Source organism: Populus trichocarpa, chromosome 11 (genome assembly GCF_000002775.5).
Source record: "Populus trichocarpa isolate Nisqually-1 chromosome 11, P.trichocarpa_v4.1, whole genome shotgun sequence".
Classification (NCBI taxonomy): Eukaryota; Viridiplantae; Streptophyta; class Magnoliopsida; order Malpighiales; family Salicaceae; genus Populus; species Populus trichocarpa.
Genome location: NC_037295.2, coordinates 12,564,519 through 12,581,162, shown reverse-complemented (window position 1 = coordinate 12,581,162; position 16,644 = coordinate 12,564,519). Strand labels below are relative to the sequence as shown.

The 16,644-nt window shown below is 31.5% G+C and overlaps 1 protein-coding gene across 2 annotated transcripts; it reads right to left on the bottom strand.

The window, feature by feature from the left end:
• Positions 1-11,080: 11,080 nt before the first annotated feature.
• Positions 11,081-16,071, bottom strand: LOC18103289 (protein SAWADEE HOMEODOMAIN HOMOLOG 2). Of its 2 annotated transcripts, none has more exons than XM_024611776.2 (9): positions 15,805-16,071; positions 15,155-15,240; positions 15,015-15,060; positions 14,755-14,932; positions 12,879-12,954; positions 12,691-12,742; positions 11,969-12,112; positions 11,750-11,869; positions 11,081-11,636 (listed from the first exon to the last, which is right to left on the bottom strand). In XM_024611776.2, exons 1-9 carry the CDS (start codon positions 15,856-15,858, stop codon positions 11,388-11,390), a joined length of 1,005 nt encoding a protein of 334 aa, XP_024467544.2. In that variant the 5' UTR covers positions 15,859-16,071; the 3' UTR covers positions 11,081-11,387. The 2 variants fall into 2 exon arrangements, with proteins under 2 accessions (XP_024467544.2, XP_024467543.2); XM_024611775.2 differs by having other exon boundaries at positions 11,081-11,660; positions 15,805-16,069.
• Positions 16,072-16,644: the final 573 nt, after the last annotated feature.

Sequence of the window (16,644 nt, the reverse complement as noted above, 5' to 3'; positions counted from 1 at the left end):
GATATAACGTTGCTCTATTTTGGGCTGGGTCACATAAACGTGGGCCAAGATTCATTAGTGTTATTTTTCCATTTCTTAGCCTGTTTCTTTAATTATATGCGAGGCCCAAATGGCTTTTAACTGTACAATTAGTAAAATTTCATAATAATAGAAAACTATAAATCTCAAATTGTCACCCTTGCATATCCGTGATTTACCAAACATCCAGCTACTAGAAATTGTATGTCTATAATTAACATAAACTAATTGAGGAGGGGAATAGTGATTCCCCTCCTCCTTTACTAGACTCTTTTTTTAGTTTTAAATTTAGATTTTTTAATTATGTTTTTTAATATTAAATTTATTTAGAATTGAACTTTATTATTTATTTTAATTTATTTTCTATAAGATTATCTTAGTTTTTGTTGATCAACCTAGTTGACTAGGTTTTTTTGTCCTTTTAATTGATGTTTTGTTCATTTTTATCGTTCAACATTTGGGTTGATTGAGAATTAGTCAAGGGTTTAACGGGTTGACTCGACTGTTTTTGTTCTTTTTCTAATTGATTTGTTTTTCAATTTCATCATTCAACATTGAATTGATTGAGATTTGAGTTTCATAATTTGTTTTAATTTGCTTTCTATTGAGTTATTTCGATCTTATATTCAGGTTTGATAGGTTAACTTGGGTTGACGCGAGTCTTTTTCTTTTTCTTTTTTTTAATTGAGTTTTTCAATTTTATTTTTCAATATTGGATTGATTGAGAATTATATATTAACCTTATGGCTATGATGCTGATTTAATTATGTTTTGATAATAACATAAACATTGAATATTGATGTTATTAATTAAGTAATATGTCAATAATAAAACATTAATTTCATATAATTTTGGTGAATGCATAAATTTATATTTTGATGATAACATAAACATTGAATATTGAAGCAATATGGTATATGTCCATAGTTTTTAAACCCGGCCCGGTCCAAGGCCTGGGTTCCGGGTTTTGACCGGGTCACCGGGTCGGTCGAGTCAATCCCTATTTTAAAAAAAATTCAAAACGGCGTCGTTTTAGTAAAAAAAAAAAAAGTCAACGGGTTGCAACCGGGTTTTGCTAGGTCAACCGGGTCGCCGGGTCACACCGGGTCATGACGTTTCCTATTTTTTCATCAACCCGGCCCGGGTCAACTCGCCGGGCCGGGCCGAGTTTCAAAACTATTTGTATGTCAACAGTAAAACATTGATTTGATATAGTTTTGATGAATGCATACACATGTTCATGCATATAAGTATGCCATATTGATAAATCATGATACATGTCATTAAGCTTTTAAATGTTATTCTATAATGCTTAAATGATTTAATAAGTCTAACAAAATGCTACATGAAACATGTTTATGTGCCATATGCATTAATCATGTTTTAATTGTTAAGTAAAACACACTTCATGCCATATAAATATGAATATGTATATTATATGTTGCACACACCCTTACAATTATTTAGACAAGTTTAATACAAATAAGAAATCATCAAACAAGTAAGAAATGGACTCATAAAAGTCAAGAACAAAGAGCTTGTAAATATAATGGTTATCGACTTCACCAATAAAGATTTTGTAATAGAGTTTTGTCAAATAACATTCAGCTTGTTTAGGACAACGTAAACAAACCAAAAAGAACCAACGAAAATCAAGAAAAGACCAAAACACAAAAACAAGACATTGACTGCATAATAGCCAAAACGGTTCTACTATTTTAGGAAATGATCAGGCCGTTTCTTAAAATGGTCTAGCTGTTTATCAAAACAACTAGTTTGTTTCTGGAAATTTTCTAGAAGTTGCTTAAGCTCTTCAAAATAGTCTAATCAATTCTAAAAAGATCTGACTGATTCTAAAACAATCAATCAACAATACAACTTACCTTAGGTATGGTGCACTGTGGGTGATACGTCTTCCAAAGAGGTTGTATATTCTTGAAAATCCAATTCCAAATACCCCTACTGATGATGCTGAAGAAGAAGTTAGGAATAAACATCAGCATCGTGTTGATGAAGATGAACAGACTGCATGTGTGATGTTAGCTAGTATGTCACCTAAACTTCAAAGGCAGCATGAGAATATGGATGCCTACAATATGATTATGCATCTCAAAACATTGTTTGATGAGGCTAGTAGGACTCAAATATATGAGACCTTTAAGGAATTGTTCTACTACAAGATGACAATGGGTTCTTTAGTAAACACCAATGTTTTGAAAATGATTGGCTATATTAAGAAATTGAGTCAATTGGGTTTTGTCATGGACTATGAGTTAACTATTGACTTGGTCTTGTAGTCATTACCCCAAAATTTATCGTAATTTATTATGAACAATCACATGAACAAGTTGGATAGTACATTTTCATAATTGTTTAATATGCTTAAGACTGCTGAAAGGGCCTTTAAGAAGGAAAAAGGCTTAGTTCTTCTAATTCAGTCTTTTAGAATGTCTAAGAAGAAGGATAAGAAGAATAAGAGTCTTGTATCGAAAGCAAAAAAACCTACTGGGGGCATCAAGAAAGACAAGGGCACTTGTCATCATTATGGTAAGGAAGGATATTGGAGGAAGAATTGTAAGGAATACCTTGCAACCGTGAAGTCAAAGAAGCTTAATGAAGCTTCTACTTTAGGTATGTTTATAGTTGAAAACTATCTTACTACTTTACATTGTAGTTCTTGGGTATTGGATACTGAATGTGGTTTTCACATTTGCAATTGCATGTAGAAACTAAAGAAAAGTAAAAGATTAGTTGAAAGCAAAATGGATCTACAACTCAGTAATGAAGCAAGGGTTGTTGCATTAGCTGTAGAAACTAGTTATTTTGTTTTTCCTAATGGGCTGATACTAAACTTTATAATTGTTATTTTATTCCAGTATTTTAAGATATTGTTTCCATTTAATTTATTATTAAATAGATTTAAATTTATTATTAAAGACAAATATTGTTCTTTTAAAATAATAATGTTTTTATGGATCCAATAATTATACAAATGATTTGTATATACTTAAATTTAAAATGCCTCGGTTTATTATAAATTGTAATAAAATTAAAATACATATTGGAATAAGTATTAAGAAACTACGATTGAGCTGAGGTGATTAAAATCTGACCAAATATTTCAAGGATCATCTAAAAAAGAATGAGATTCTCTACACCTCTTAGAACACTACATCCAGATGAAATATATTCTCAAGGCTAAAATACTGAATGTTTATCTTGAACCTTAAGAAACACAAAATCTCTATGAATTTGGTAGGACATATCATGCATCAATGAGATAAGGATATCTCATGGACACTATGAATGACATGTTACTCATAATTGATGAGCCTACCAAATACTTGGAAGTTATATATGATATTTATTCCAATAAATGACTTAAAGCTATGGACTTTATGTACCAACCAATTTTAGAACTTGGTTGATCCACCTAAAGGGATAAAACTCAACGGATATAAATGGTTCTTTAAGAAAAAGACTAATATGAAAGGCAATGTATAAAAGTTGACGTGGATCAACCCACAAACACTAGCAAGGACCCATTACATGTTCCAAATGGGCTAATGACTCGATCCAAGACAAAGACATTGAAAGAGGCATTAAATGCATTAGTTTTGAAGGTTTCAACCAAGTTAGATTTGAAGTGTTCATTGGAGTATCAAGAGGAGGTCTTAGTATCTCTTATCTATGTGCAAGAGGGGCCTAATCCAACCTTATTTAGGTCATGAGGTTTCGGCAACAAGGCTGTCAGTTTGTCCAAGATTTATTATTTTGTTTATTTCCTTGTTAGGTAAGGATAAAATACAGCAAAAGAAACAAAAACATTCTACTACAACTTGAAAACAACATGAGCGGCTACCTTTTCCTTTAGTTTCTAGGATTAATGGGTTGGATAGAAGGTTATAAATAAGCCTTGGATTAGTTATTCTCTTCTTCTTATGGTAGAACATGACTTTAATATTATGGGTTATATTTTTTTTAATAGGTACAACCCAAGGCTTGTTTGAGCTTAATTACTACTTTGTTTTCGACTAGGATCCAAAGTTTATGGGGATCAGGTTATGGGCTTTTTAGTCTAAGGTTTTTTGGTCAGTTTTGTAAGTGGGTCAAATCAGTCAACTAGGGTAAATCTATTAGGGTTAATTTTTCAAGAACTATTTAAACTCATGTAACCTAAATTTCAGCAGTTATTGATGAATAATACTTCTGAATTTTTTAGTTTTAATGCGTGAGAGAGATTCTTACATACTTCAGTTCTTCAATGAACTAAATTTGACTTATCAAAGATTAACTGGTTTAGTGGCATCATTCTACTTTATTCCAATAGTGTTGGTGCCTTAAGGTAAGTTTTCATTAAGTCACACTCCTATCATATCTATTTTAGCTTTTTAGGATCAAATCTAAATCTTGATTGTGATTTGCATGCTACATGATCATGAGGTTTGCATTAGTCAGTATCAGAGTTAGGCTCCGAAACAAGGTCATATCTTTCTGTTTTTTTCGTTTCTTTAGTGTTCCTTTTAAGTTTTTCATTTTTTGCGTTGTTCATCTTCTTGTTCTTTGTGTTTGTAGCATCTAAACAAAAAAAAATAAGAGGTTATATTTTATCTTGTTACTATCTCTAATCATATCAGTAGCAAGATATTAGATGAAATTTGAAGCTTCATTCAATTTTACCGCAGAAACACAACTCTCAGTGAATCCTACGCAAACCACCTCAGAACCAATTGAAACTTTATATTCTATCTACTAGGGGTAAGATTGAACCAATTAAAACTTTATATTCTATCTAATGGGGGTAATATTGCACCATATATTAAATTTAGGCTTATTTTAATATCGTTTGCTTGAGGTTTTAATTCGAAATTCAATTCTGTCGTAGAAAGATAACTCTTAGTGAACCCTAAGCAAACCACCTCAGAACCAATTGAAACTTTATATTCTATCTACTAGGGGTAAGATCGCACCATATATTAAATTTGGGCTTAGTTTGATATCGTTCACTTGAGGTTTTAATTTGAGATTCAATTCTACTATAGAAACACAACTCTTAGTCAACCATAAGCAAACCACCTCAGAATAAATTGAAACTTCATATTCTATCTAATAGAGGTGATATTGCACCATATATTAAATTTGGATTTATTTTGATATTTTTTACTTGAGGTTTTGATTCGAGGTTCAATTTTATCGCAAACTGATCATACAAGAGGTTTGAGTACCTAGACATAAGATAATGACCTATAAATTGAGATTTGTTTTTTTTTTGGTATCATAATAATATATATTGAATTTGAGGTCATTCCAATACCGTTTGATCTGGGTTTCAATTCTGCTACGTAAAAATTGCGTAGCTGGTTAGATTTGTGTCAAGCTCTAAAACATTATCCTTACTATTTATTTTCATCCAAATCTTTTTATTTCTATTATAATTGGGTTATTTAGGAGTCAAGTAATTGTTCTCATTAATTTTCACTTCTTTTTTATTTCGTGTCTTCATTTCGTCCACAATTTATACAAATTTGCATTGTTACTCGTGAAATTATAATCATCATTTTGTTTTGCTTTGTTTTTAGTATATTTATTGATTCTTGATTCTAAAAATTATAATTGGATTGCGCTACAAAGGCTATTGACTTTGATTTGTTGATTTCAGCTCCTAAAGAACCAAATGAAAGCAAGTTGTGAGGTAAAAGACGTAGTGAGCTTATTAGAGTGAAAAGCCTTGATTTTTTTATGAAACACAAGAGGTGTGAGGATATATTTTGTGCTACTAACCAAATTTTACAGATTCAAAAAAAGTCTGAAAAACAATGACACAAAACGTTGACATTGCTTTCTAATTACGAGCCATAAGCTAACAACTCGAGCTCTTGTCTAGGACGTACAAAGATCTAAAAGATGAGGTGAATTCAATAAAGTAATAAAATAATAAGGCTGATCGCCGAGGAAATACAATATGAAGGGCCGTGCAAATTACCAGATTTGATTTTCAAGAGTTTGTTGACAATAATACAGATGTGGGTGAAAATGAATATGATATTGCATGTGTTAACCAAGGAATTAGTTCTAGATCAAATAGGGCTAAGAGGAATGTGAATTTTCATGACACGGGGAATTATGAAGATGTGGACAAGGATTTGGACTTTATTGAACTTAAAGTTCTTAACTTACAAGGTAAAAATGATCTCGATACTTATTTAGAGTGGGAGAAAAAGGTAGATCGGATTTTTTTATTACCATAGCTATTCCAAACAAAAAAAAGGTGAAATTGATGGTCATTGAGTTTACGGAGTATGCATTGATTTAGTGGGATCAGATTGTAATCAATAGGAGGAGGAATGAGGAACGACCCATTCAGATTTGGGAGGAGATTATTTGTATCAAACCACTATTATAGAGACTTATATCTGAAGCTACAAGGTCTGAATCAAGGTTCTAAGTCAGTAGATGAATATCATAAAGAGATGGAGATAACAATGATTCAAACCAATGTTGTTAAGGATAAAGAAGCCACCATGGCTAGATTTTTTAATGGGTTGAATTGGGACATTACCAATGTTGTTGAGCTACAACACTATGTGGAGCTAAAGAACATGGTTCACATGGTTACGAAAATGAAGAGACAACTTAAAATAAAATTATAAAGTTGTTATAATTATGAGATTTATATTGCATCGAAGCATTGTTCCTAAAATATTCTTAGTCGATGCTATCTTAAATACTAGATATTTATTAGAGTTGTAAAGATTGGTACATATTGTGTTCTTTTTTTTATGAAAGAAAACAGTTGTTCTCATAAGCCGAGGTATAAGGAATACCTGGAACTAATATGTAGATACTTATCATAAAACATGTATACTAAACTGACCTGCATGAGAATTTCATATGGAGAGATCACTTATGTCTATGGAAAGACTCACATGATAGTTGTGTAAGTAATCCTTAGACTTGAGATCCCTAGCTCATCTTATATAGAGAATGTTATGTTTTGATCCTGTTACATGTTATCTTAATTGAGGTAATAAAAGGACAGACATTCAGTATAACATGAACTATATGAAGGTACTTGAGTGATCAAGAAATGATTCATCACCCTATGTGAATTAGGGAAAATGTTCTATTTATTCTCAAATAGTATTGACTGAAAAATCCTTGGTCAAGGTGGAATAAGATTTGAAAAGAGTTTCAAATCTTATTCAAACGATCAATGACTATTATGTAGAGAATAAAAATGATTTAACATGACAGACATACTTCATGCTTTAATGTTAAATTGAAATATTATTAATGAAAAAATATTAATTACACTGAGAAATTGGTAACTGAAATGTTAAATCAAATCACTAATAACTTTTCTAATATTTAGAGGATCATGACACATTGCTAGAGATACACATGATCTTCAAATATAAATTAATCAATTATTGAATTGATAATAAATTAAATTTTTTAATTTATTTAATTATAATTAGAATTTATATTTGAGCTAACATATTAGGAACCTAATAAGTCACACACATTAAAAATCATTAGTCAGGAATTAAACTAGGATGATTTAATTAAGTATGACGTGATAAAAGATATATTTTAGAACTTAACAACTAGAATATAATTGATACAGTGATTATATTTCTATACCTAAAAAAATCAAGGACTTGATTGAGTTAATTTCTAAAATTGTCTTGAATTAATATATATGCATATTATCCACGGGAAAAATTGATATTTTGTTAATCTATAGGGTTTTTCAGATTTTCATATAAATAATAAATTATGCCTCTTATTTTAACAAGGGATTAGTGGTTGTTTGTTAGACAAAAAAAAGCTATATAAATACAATACTAGAGCTAGCACTCTAGACATTGTAATTTTTTTCTCTTTTAAAAAAGAATTAAAAGATTTTTCACATATATTTCGTATGGAATGAAATCTATACCATTCTCTTTAGTTTTATAGAATGAAAATTTATTATCCTAACACTTTGCATTATAACATAAACAAAAACTACTCATTGTTTCACTGTGCACTGTACAGTGCAGTCCACAGTGAAATGTTGAGCTGTTTTTTTATTTTACGTTTTTTTTTCGTTTTTTTTTATATTTTTTTTCATTTTTTATGCCTTTATGGGTTTTTTTTTTTTGCTTTTTTCTTTGTGTTTTTTTCTTTTAATGAATTGTTTTTGTTTAATTTAGTTTGTTAATGTTAATTTTTTTTTATTTAGTTATCAGACTTTTATGACACGGATCCTGGGTTTGACGGGTTAACCTGGTTTGACAAGTTAACCCGGAATTATTTTTTTTGCTTTTTTTCTTTTTAATTAATTTTTTTCGTTTAGTTTAGTTTGTTAATATTAAATTTCTTTCTATTTAATAATCAGACTTTCATGACACGTATCCCGGGCTTGACGGGTTAACCCAGTTAATTCAGGGTTAACCCGTCAATGTTTTTTTTATTTAGTTATCAAACTTTCATGACGCGAATCCTAAGTTTGACGGGTTAACCTGGTTTGAACGGTTAACCCAGTTAATTCAGATTTTTTTTTTTTTTTCTTCATTAGTTTTTTTCTTCCTGTTGGTTTTTTTTTCTTTGTTTTTTTTCTTTTTAATTAATCTATTTAATTATCAAACTTTTTATGACACGACCTTGCAGCCAGACCCACATCCAAGGCTTTTAGTCCGGTGTTGCAGCCAGACTCACTTAAACTTGAGTTATGTAAGTTTAATAATATTATTAATATTATAAATATTACTCTTGGGTCAAGCGTTGCAGCTAGACCAAAGGCTCTTGGGTATATCTTTGCAGAAAGATCTAACACTCTTAGATCTTAGCCTTTTTTGATATTTTTCATGCAAGAAAAAAAAATTAACCCGTGGCGTATGCCTTTGTTTTTTTTCTTTTCCTTTTTAAGCCTTTTACTGTGGACTGCACAGTGCAATCCACAGTAAAAAAGTTGATGCCTTTAATTTCTTTTTTGTCCTTTTTCTTTCTTTTTTTGTTTTTTAATTATTATTTTTTAATTTTGTTTCTTAATATTAAGTTTTTTCTGTTTAATTATCAGACTTTCATGACACGGATCCCAGGTTTAACGGGTTAACCTGGTTTGACGGGTTAACCCAGTTGATTCAAAAAAAATTTCTTTTTCTTCATTAGTTTTTTTCTTCCTGTAGGTTTTTTTTCTCTTTTCTTTTTATTTTTTAATTAATCTTTTTTTTTTAATATAGTTCATTAATATTAAATCTTTTTTCTATTTAGTTATCACACTTTCATGACACGAATCTCAGGTTAGAGGGGTTAACCTGATTTGGCGGGTTAACCCAGTTGATTCAGATTTTTTTCTTTTTCCTCATTAGTTTTTTTCTTCCGATTTCATCTTTTAATATTGTATGCAGTCCACAGTGAAAAGGCTGATGCCTTTAGTTTTTTTTTTTTGTTTTTTTTTATGTCTTTCAGTGTAGATTGCACAATGTAGTCCACGGTGAAAAGGCTGATGCCTTCTTTTTTTCCTTTTTAATTATTTTTTTATTTAATTTGATGATATTAATTTTTTTTCTATTTAGTTATCAAACTTTCATAACACGGATCTCAGGTTTGACGGGTTAACCCAATTAATTTAGATTTTTTTTTCTTCATTAGTTTTTTTTCTTCTTATAAGTTTTTTTTTCTTTTATTTTTTCTTTTTATTTATTTATTTATTATTTAATTTAGTTCATCAATATTAATTTTTTTTCTATTTAGATATCAGTTGATGCCTTTAATTTTTCTTTTTTTATATTTTTATTTTTTTGTCGTTTTTATGCCTTTAGTGCAGTCCATAGTGAAAAGGTTGATGCCTTTTGTTTGTTTTTGTTTCTATTTAATTACTTTTTTTTGTTTAATTTAGTTTGTTAATGTTCAATTTTTTTCTATTTAGTTATCAAACTTTCATGACACGGATCCCAGGTTTGACGGGTTAGCCCAGTTAATTATGGGTAACCCGTCAATTTTTTTTTTCTATTTAGTTATCAAACTTTCACGACACGAATCCAAGGTTTGACGGGTTAACCTGGTTTGAAAGGTTAACCCAGTTAATTAAGATTTTTTTTTCTTTTTCTTCATTAGTTTTTTTCTTCCTGTTGGTTTTTTTTCTTTGTTTTTTTCTTTTTAATTAATCTATTTAATTATTATACTTTTATGACACGACCTTACATCCAGACCCACTTCCAAGACTATTGGGTATGGTATTGCAGTCAGACCTATTTAAACTTGGGTCATGCAAGTTTGATGTTATTATTAATATTATAAATATTACTCTTGGATCAGGCGTTGCAGCCAAACCCAAGACTCTTGGGTATAGCTTTGCAAAAAGACCTAATACTTTTAGATCTTAGCTTTCTTATATATTTTTTATGTAAAAAAATTAACTCGCGGCATCGCGCGGGTCATGTAACTAGTGTTGAGCTAAAGGAACTCACTGCGCATTTGTTAACCAGCCCGCCCACGGCATCATCATGCGGGCAATTAACTAGATAAGAATATAGACAGACACCTTCTTGTTATTGCCTCAATAAAATATGACAATGGGTTTCATGGCATAGTCAAAGTATATTTAAGTCCGATATTTCTATTTCAGATTTTTTAAAATAAAATAAAAAAACCATCAAATGATAATGTGTTCCCAGATGGGATTTTTTTTCTATTTATTTATTTAAAGTCTTTTGTAGAACTCAGATACTTGTTTTCTTGTTTGAGATGGACCGAGAATTTGATGCATGATTTTCCAGTTTAAGAGTGATTTTAGATCAATTTTTTTTTTCTATTTTGTAGGTTAAAAACTAGGTTTAGGAATTAGTATTTAAAGCAACGTCTTAATTACTTGTGATTCATGATCGGTATAGAATTGATGGTCGATTATTTGGTTAAACCCTGCAATCCATTGTTTAAACTAATTCCATGGTTTGATAATCATAATATTTTCATATTCAATATGGACAAAGCTTGTTCTGGAATTATAACTGCGGCTAACTCATTCTTATCCTGAAGAAATTTAAACAACAACAGAGTTTGAGACCAGCAGCACTCAAAGAACGAGATAATACCAATACTCGAATGCCATGCCATGTTCCGTGTGTTCTTAGCTACCGAGATGTTACAAGAATCCAACAGAAAATGCACCCACCAAGAATATGACTAAGGCAAATTAACTCACCAGTATACTTGGAGAAAAAGATAAAAGACTTGTTAATGAAGGTCCGAGTTTCTTGAATCCTGATCTACGCCTAGGTGCCCAAGGAGAATAAAACTGGAGACATTCCTAATATTTGGTTGCTATTCTTGTACATGGACAGCAATAACCTCTACTGTATCATTACAGGCGAATGTCCCCTCTACAATGTTTTGACAGGTTGAGAAACATTGGCTTGTGAAGCCAGAACCGCCATGGCTACATCTGAGTTATGTTGTTGCTGCTGTGTTGTTTCCAAGGCAGAAGCAGCAACCCTTTGGGCATTGGCTGTGGAGGGATCTACGCTAGTTTCCTTCTGGTCATTAGCTGCTGAGTCATTTGCAGCATGAAGTTGTAGCAACCTATAATCAGTTTCAGGCCTACGACAAATCTTCCTCAGTGGCACAATTTCCTGAGGAACACATGATTGAGGACTCTATAAACATCATAGATTCCAAGGTGCATTGTACATCAGAAACAGGAAAAATGAATTTCAAGATTGAAAAGAAAGAAGTGTAAATATACCTCTGATTGGTCATGATCATAACGCACCAAAAACCTACAACGGCAACCTCTTACATCATGCCTTCGTCTTTGGGCATCAAGAACATGAGCATCAAAATACAGAGCCTGATCTTTGCCTTCCTGAAAATTTAAGAGCATTTAAGAAAGATGTTCCTAATAGTTTCACCAAAAATTGGCTTAATTGATCATTTGTTTTCATTCATAAGTAGATGTTCCCACTTGAAAACAGAGTATGAGATCTCCAGGAAGAACTGCAACACATTCAGATGCTTCACAAGGGAGAGACCGCTGCCTGACCTGCCTGCAAACATTAAGCCACTCATCTTCATCCGGTCCAAAACCAGCAAACCGAACCAATACTTCCTGAAATGGTCAGAAACAGTAGAGCATGAGATAGTGAAAGAAGATTGGCAAAGTAACCAAAAGAAAGGGCACAATTGTTCCCAGGTAGCAAACAGCTAAGAAAACTCAAATTTGATAAAATATTTAACAAAGTTAACGGCAGTTATTGAATTCTCTTAGGGTATAGGATCATAAGAAAGATTCATAGCAATCCTAGCATAGATATTCATGGGCCATCAAGCCAAATATTAGCTTTGGCAAAAAATTAAATGTGATTATTCCTTCTCAGCCCTAGTGACAAGGTTGAAACTTAGTGTCCATGAAATCAAATCTTTTAACACAATTAACAATTTAGTAATGGAATACAGATTGATTCACGTATACTTCTCTCGAGACCATCTCACACAATTTTATTGATAGAATGAAAATGGAAAATAAGTTATCCAGTTGATGATTAAAAGATGCAATGGATGTATGGATGGAAAAAAAAAAAGCAACGACAATAACACAAGTCTCAGCAGACAACAAAAATATATCCAGAGTTAGTTCATGTTAATCATTGCATTACTATATGCAGGAAAAATGAGTTCATATGTTACCGGTTCCCCCTTGTCCAAATATCTATGGGATAGGAAGGTTCCTACATCATACCTGGCAAAGCAAAATTGAAGTGAATCACGCAATCCCTCAACCAAGGAAGGAAAATATTAAGTATCAAATAGAACATGAAGAAGCATTAAAATCTCAACCACTTGAATTGACAATTGCAAAAGCATTAAATTCTCACCATGCACCATCTCTAGCAGATTTGGCTTCAAATTCCATGTAAGAATTTTCTGAAGTTGCCCTTCCAGCACCAGCAGCTGTTAAAAAATGATGGCCAAATAAATTTACAAAATGATTACTAAATTTAGGCATTTAACAAAAAGAGCAATAGAACTTTTAACAGTCAAGATGCAATTATATACACTCGAGAAAAAGAAATTGGAGTTTATCCTATTCAATTTTCCAATATCAACTATGCAATTATTCCTCGCTAAACTGTACTGCATAAACTCCATGTTCCGGCTCTTTTGGGTGCATTATGGCAACACCTCATAAGGTACTGAAAAATGACAGAAACTAACCAAAAGTGTGACATATGATACAACCTCCTCTCCAAACATATCCTTCACCACCTGAACCCCCCCCCCCCCCCCAATGACTAAGAGCCACCTTGAACTATAAGTATATAATGATTTCACAATGAATCTTAGGATTCTATATAAAAACACCCCTTATTTTAAAAAAGAAACGAAAAAATTGAATAAAATATCTGATTTTTCTTTTTAATCTAGATTTGGAACGTTTTTAATTAGTCCTTTCTTCTCTTTCATTTTCATACCTGTAGACAAATCTAGAAACTAAGAGAGGAGTTGGGAACTGAAGAAGATAGAAGATGAGAGAAGAAATTGAGAGACATGAAAGAAGAAAGACGAAATTGAGAGACATGAAAGAAGAAAGACACAGAGCAAGAGAGAAATTAGAGAATTAAAAATTCCAAACTAGATCATAAGAAATTATCCCAAAGAGAAAGCTATAAAGGATTTTGATGGAAAATGACTCAAATTTATCCAATTTTTTTGTATGGTAAAGGAACATGCAGCCACACAGCTAATTACTTTAAAATCAACGTAGGTTGTGTAATGTTCACACGGCAAGCTCTGTCACTTTAATCCAACAATGACTTTGAAATTGGGAGAAAGTACAGAGCATCGTAGAGAAGGATAATTTCACAGGGATGTATACTTTGAAGCCTGCATGCCCACCCTCCACTGATCACACTATGAGCAATCTAAACATTAGTCCACACATACAACACAATACCATTTCCAGTTCATCTGGAAAATATAAAATAGCATTTGATCGGTTTGAATTTTATTTTCTAAGTTTTGGGTTTGGCAGAAATATTTGTTTTATGGGAAATAAAAGGGTTTTAAATTTTAATGACTAGTGTCTCCAGTTTTTACTAAAAGCATTAAACAAGCATCAAGACATTAGACAAAACAAAGACATGAGGAGGGAAAACAAGATGGGTGAATAAGTAATTATTTAAACTCAATGATCTCTGCTGTTTTCAAGCACATGCACATGAAGATTTAATGCAACTAACACTCTAGTATTTGATTGCTAGGAAACAAGAAATATGAGGGTAAAGAAAGGATTTTATTACGGGAAGAAAGCAAAAGAATAAGGAAAATGAATATCAAGTAATAAGAATTTTGATGCAGAGCAGTTGTTGATAAATAAGCTACAGGAAGACCCTCCTTGCAGCATAAGCAACATGGAGCATGGTAAAGTACCTAAAAACAGCAAAGAGTAAACCCATTTCAAACAGACAGATATATAGTGTTTGTAAATATAAACCGATATACGCTAACACAGGCACATGGGCTGTGTGCATGCCTAAGCATATGCTTGTGTGAAATGCATAATGATACACAATACCCATCAACAGCAGTGAAATCAAACATGGAAACACTCAAATTATAGTAAATTAAGAGACCAATTAATCAATCCTGGTTGCACCTTCAATCCCAAGTCCAGAAGTGCCAAAGAAATAATCTAATAGGTATGCACAATACTCAAGGAGAATGTCCTCAACACTTCAGAATTCATTCTACCTGAGGAAGCAGGTGTAGTTGCAGGGACAGCACCAGGTATTGGAGCAGCTACTTGTTGAGATAGACCCCTAGCTGCAACTAAATCGTCGCGAGGCATAGGTGTTATATTTAACTTCATTGGGGTCTTATTTGATTTTGCCCTTATTGCATACCTTCTGTTTTGGAACCAATTCCACACCTATAAATAGTATTCCAATCAAGAGATGAGTGTTGACTGAATCCCAATCGTACGGGAAAGAAATGCACTCAATGCATCTTACTTGTTTCATTTGCACTTGAATGTTCCCTTTTCGATCTGGGGACTCACTAAAAGGAGAGATAAATACCTCATAATTTTAATGCCCACAACATAACGAGAAAAGGTTAAATATCGCAAGTTCTTGGAAGAAAACAAACACACCTGAACTTCTCTGCAAGAGATACAAGAACCTCACGAGCTGGCATCGTGTTATTGTGCTCTTGCAAAATAGCATCCATCTCCGTAACCTTGAAAAAAGAGGGTAAAGCGCAGAACATTACTCAAAAATTTAAAATCACAAACATAAAATATACTACCACAGAATAGAAAAAGGTTTTATAAGTTCAATTCATCTCCTAAAAAGAAAAGGAAGAAAAAATAAAAGGAAAGGGAGTGTTTTTCTTTGCAGCGTAGAATATCGTTTCTGAAGCCTAAAGTTCCGAAACAAGATAAATCCCGATGAAACACGTTTGAATTTATTTTAGCGGAGAAAAAAAAATCATAATTTCATCTCTAATCAATTTATGACCTTCTTTAGAATCATTGACGTCACAGAAATTTTATGAAAAAAAAGGTCCAGACTTGCAACAACAAAAATTGGACTAAATAAAAATTTGTTGAAACTAAACACAAATGGCATGAAGAACAAAACATCATATCATATATCGTAATAAAAACAAGGCAAATAATTGAAACCCAGAAAAATCAAGCACGTAAATCCGGAAACAAAACCAGCCCACTTCATATTCCCAACTTTGAATCCAACCCACATCCAAATAAAAAAATTGCTAATGACAGAAAAGATGGCAGACCTCATTTTGCATGAAGCGAAAGGAAGGACCGCCATTACTGGGAGGGCGACCCATCACTTCACTCTACTACTTCTCTCTTCTTTTGCGACCAACAATTCAATTTCGAAGCAGACAAGCCGCTTTTTTAACAATCAAAAACTTCAGTTTGTTTGTTACGGTGAATGTTTGCTGAGACTTCTTTTCCTTTTTTTCTTTTTTTTTTTAAGGAAAACTAAAACAAAGGGAAAGTCAAAGCACAATCTCGCAAAAGAAAAAGAAAAGGCTTATACGGAGAAAGAGAGGGATGTGATTGAGGCGTGTTTTGGATTTGGGCCTTGTTAACGTCGCTTAAAAGGATAACGTTATTTATAAATTTAAAAATCTTACAGTAGTGATTGCTTTTTAATATATATTAAAATAATATATTTTTATTTTTAAAAAAAATTATTTATGATATAGAACTTCAAAAAAATTCAAACATATAAAAAAAATTAATTTTAACTAAAAAAATCAAATAATTAGAAAATATGGTTTCAAACGTTGTTATTGTTTGTTTGGGATAGTATTTCAACTAAAGTTTTCAAAAAATTTGAATTTTTTTGTTAAATTAATTTATTAATATTTTTTTAATAATTTTGATATGTTGATGTAAAATAAATTTTAAAAATAAAAAAATATTATTTTAATGTATTTTAAAGCTAAAAGTTTTGAAAAACAACTATTATTACTATCTCAAACACCTCATTAATAGTTACATGTCCTAGGCTTCATGGTGGATCAGTTAAATTTTATTTAACAAAAATAAATAATATAAAAGTGTTTACAATAAGTTTTTTTAACACCAAAAAAGATTTAAAAACC